At 40.8% G+C, this 4,079-nt stretch overlaps 1 protein-coding gene across 2 annotated transcripts; it reads right to left on the minus strand.

The window, feature by feature from the left end:
• Nucleotides 1-70: 70 nt before the first annotated feature.
• LOC143519287 (uncharacterized) lies at nucleotides 71-2,587 on the minus strand. 2 transcript variants are annotated; one of them, XM_077012579.1, is made up of 3 exons: nucleotides 1,717-2,587; nucleotides 1,260-1,356; nucleotides 71-774 (listed from the first exon to the last, which is right to left on the minus strand). In XM_077012579.1, the coding sequence occupies exons 1-3, from the start codon at nucleotides 2,330-2,332 to the stop codon at nucleotides 630-632; spliced, it is 858 nt and encodes a 285-aa protein (XP_076868694.1). In that variant the 5' UTR covers nucleotides 2,333-2,587; the 3' UTR covers nucleotides 71-629. The 2 variants fall into 2 exon arrangements, with proteins under 2 accessions (XP_076868694.1, XP_076868693.1); XM_077012578.1 differs by having other exon boundaries at nucleotides 71-786; nucleotides 1,717-2,586.
• Between the last annotated feature and the right edge of the window lie 1,492 nt (nucleotides 2,588-4,079).

Below are 4,079 nucleotides of genomic sequence, written 5' to 3' on the forward strand. Positions count from 1 at the left end.
GAGGAGTTTGATCCGCTGTGGCGACCCCTAAACGGGAATTGCCGAAAGAAGAAGAAGAATTCTACAATACTGATACAGCGAAGGCTTTAATATATAATAAAATAAAAAACTTCAAACATTCCAGAGAAGTGTTTTGAGATGTTTATCGATCTTTATTTCATTTAAAGTATGTTCATTAAGCTACTACACATGTTTGGTCTATTTTGAAACACCAACATCTGAGGAAAATCTTACATGCCAGCTTGGCTTAAATTATCCATTTCAAAACGAGCATGAATTACAAATTAACATGGTGGAGAATGAATTAAATTCATACAATACTAACAATATTTGTACAAAGGTTTGATGCATGATTAGCCCAGCAGCTTGTTTTTCCAGTCTATCTATTATTTATGTCTGGATTTGGATGAATAATAAAAGTTTTTTATGTTTATTTTACATAGTGTGATCCACAACATATTTACAGAGCACAAGGTGAACAATGCCAAATAAGTAAGCCAAGTATGAATACTTATTTAGTCTTATTACAGTGTAAATGTTTACTAGTTTATACACACACACACAAGTATATGCATTAGTGCACTTATGGCCAGTAGAACAGAGACTTCAGCTATTTAACAGTGTGCTGGTCATACGGTGGTCCTGTGGATGGCGTGCGTGGAAGCGAGAGCGGCCTGGGCCAGCTTTCTCGCGCGGTGTCGTCTCGTCGCCTCTCGCCAGGCCTTCCTCTTCAGCTTCTTCATGGGCTCAGGCAGCTCCTGAATGCTCCTACTCCTGCGACGATACCTGGATGGTAAGCAGGTTCTCAAACAGACGCATCAGAGAACTACTGTTTGGCAGCCATGCCACGCCTGTGGCACGTCTCTGTAATCTACCACTAAACGAGGGTTTGGCATCAGCTTTGTGAAGGCCAGGAATTTAAAAACTATGATGTAATTTGAAAAAATTAATAAACCTGCAGGGATTTTGAATATTGTGACACAGCCTGAACTGTGTACTTTTGGCCTGATACTGCACTGTAGACTAGAACTGTATGACAATTAAGATTATATTCTTGTTAGTGACCATTTGTTCAGTGAAGAACACAATCAGTTTCAGTCTTGTTTAATTTCTGAATGTATGGCTTGTATTTAATGAAGATAAATTTGAGAAAATCATTTTTAAGTGATGCAGATAAGTATTTTTTCCCATTTCTTTGAAGGCAGTCCCCTTAAACAAACGGACTGCCACAATCATATAATGCATACATATCAGTTCACCTCAAGCGGTCCTTCTCCTTCCAGGCTAGGTACTTCTCTGGGTCAGCACGGATCCTTGCTCTGTACCGCCTCACGCGCTCCCTGCTCGACAATCTCTCTGTAAACACAATCACAAATCCACATCCATTGGTACTCTCAACTTGTAGCTTCAGACAATTAACTGGCATATTTATTCAATAAGATGATTTCCTTGTCCTTCGGTTTCCAACTTAGGACTATTGTGATGGGACCTTGAACTACACAAGCTCAAAATCAGATGTTGCCAAGAAACGCCTAACTTGTGGATGTAGAGAACCAAGACCACAGGTGAAGTGCGTCTCTAAAATTAAAGCTCTGAAATGCAGGGCAACATTTTCCTCACCAAACCCCGCATATATTACATTAACCTCCCACGGGTATCAACACCTCAGTACATCGCCAATATAAACCAAACCACTCTCGGATGCCACTTGCATACTTTTCTCCAGACTCGTTACAGATGCGTCGTCTTCCTGAAGCGAGAGGTTGTTGCTGCTCCATGCCGCACATCTCTGGATGGGCATAGCAGGTTGCTGTGACTGGCCACTGGTTGTCCATCCCAAATACGGTATAACATGATAATCACAGTCCTCCGGAGTGCTCTCGTCTGGCAGTTCGTTTTTTATATATAATGTGTCGTCGTAGGAGGGCTCTTCCTTCAAAGACATGCTGTCTGAAGTTTCATGGAAGACATCGTTTCCGGAGACATTTTGGGAAGTCTCCGCTTCTTCTCTGTCCACAACTGTGGTGAAATTGTTGTCAAATTCCGGCGAGAAGATTACGTCCGTCGAAATTTTGTAACCATCACTGGAAGAAGTAAACTGCCGCAACGTTTGAAGCTCTTGCTCGGCTGCCTTTAGTTCGAGCCGGAGTGCCGTGTTTTCTTTTTCTACCTCGGCCAACTTCACCTGATACGACCGTGTCCTCTTGTTGTTTGTGTCGAAGAAAACCTTCAAAATCGACAACACCGCCGTTCTGACAGCTGTCTCGACTACAGCCGCGTCGTCTTCGTTTTGTAGAAGGGAAAATATGTCTTTACCTTGTGATAAATTCATTTTCAGGGGTGGTGTAATTGGCTGGCTAAGTTACTTCCTTTGAAATACCAAGTGTCCGTTTCAGTTAAATCTTTGGACCTTTAGAAACAGTTTGCTTTAAGCGCAGCAGTAAACGGACGTCTCTGAAGCATCAGCTCGAACCTCTTTTCCTCAAAATGCTTGGGAATAGGCTACTCGGTATAAATCGTCGTATTATTTTTTTCAGACGGACCCATAGATTTGAATGGTTATCTATTTTACTTCCGTTGGCCAGAGGTTGTTGTACCGTAGCCCACGGGATTTTCATCACAGCGCCTTCTGGTGAAGGACTCCAAACAATACATTCCTTTAAAACCGTAAACATTACATATATGTGACACAAAACTGTTCCCGTTCAGAAAGCAAAAAAGTGTTTAAAGTGTATGACACTGGTGAAAGTTTGAATCTTGAGTGGGTGAGTGTTTAACAGTGTCTATGATAATTTGGCTTAACAAATGTTCTTGGAATAACCTCCATATTTTCTCTATTAGTCTTCATATTATCTCAGCTATTTGGCTAAAAGGAGGGCTACTCTGAACAGTCCACTTTTAATAAGACGTTTCCTTGAAATTATGTATAAAGAAAAATATAGTACTGGAGTATTTTTCCTTTAGAGGGAGCCCTCTTACAAGGAAAGAAAACTCCTTTGGCCGTTCAAATAGTAGCTTTATTAGTACACTTGATCATTAAAATGATCTATCTTCATTTACTCCACGTGATTCCAAACAAGGATCAAACTACGATGTGGAACTAACCATTTGATGATAAAAATAAAGTATTAAGCTATCTGAAAAATGTTAATGTTAGCAGTATTTTTATGTTAAAAATGCTAAAGATTTCTTAAAGATAATAATGAAATACAAGTTTTGCTCTTCCCACAGGACGCATCATTGCCCATTGCAATTTGTGACACTTGTGGAGTTGTTTAGTGGACTTATTCTTCTTTATCAAATGGACTCCCAGGTCTGACCGCTTCAACACTCTTGAGGCTATTTGCCAAGTTGTTCAGTGAAGTGACCCGAATTGTAAAGCAAAGTGGTTGAGGTGTTGTGCACTGGGGACAAGAGTGTGTGCTGATGTGTGTCTGGGAGGGTGGGTGCCTTGTATGTTGAGAGTTGATGGAGAGGGTGTTGGGAGGGGGTCATGCCGTGTTGTAGCTGTGCGTGTGCTAGTGTGTATATGTGTGATTAACAGGGGAGGAGGCAGAGGCAGGAAAGGTTCAGAAGTGTTGGAGCAGAAAATCTCCCTCTCTCCTGTTTTTCCTTTTTCTTCTTCTGTTGCCAGGCCAGACATAAAGCAATAGCAATTTGTGCGATTTCACAGCTCAATGGCTAACAAAAAACTCTGTCAGCCTTCCGCTGAGTGTGTGTGTGTGTGTGTGTGTGTGTGTGTGTGTGTGTGTGTGTGTGTGTGTGTGTGTGTGTGAGAGAGAGAGAGAGAATGAGAGAGATAGAGGGGGAGAAGAAGAGAGAAAGAGCAAAGAAGGGAGAAAGGGATGAAGCAATGGATAAAAAGATGAGGGCATGAAGGGTAAACAGCTGAGGATAAAGAACATTCAAAGATGTGAAGATTAAATGTGTCATAGCAATAGAAAAAACACAATGTATTGGACATCTTCAGATCATATTCTTTCATTTGACAGAACATTACATTTTAAAAAGTTGAGGACATTTGGTGATAATTTTGTATAAAGTAAGGATTTTCAAACATTAAGGGATTACAGGAAAGT

This window comes from Brachyhypopomus gauderio, chromosome 7 (assembly GCF_052324685.1).
Source record: "Brachyhypopomus gauderio isolate BG-103 chromosome 7, BGAUD_0.2, whole genome shotgun sequence".
Lineage (NCBI taxonomy): Eukaryota > Metazoa > Chordata > Actinopteri > Gymnotiformes > Hypopomidae > Brachyhypopomus > Brachyhypopomus gauderio.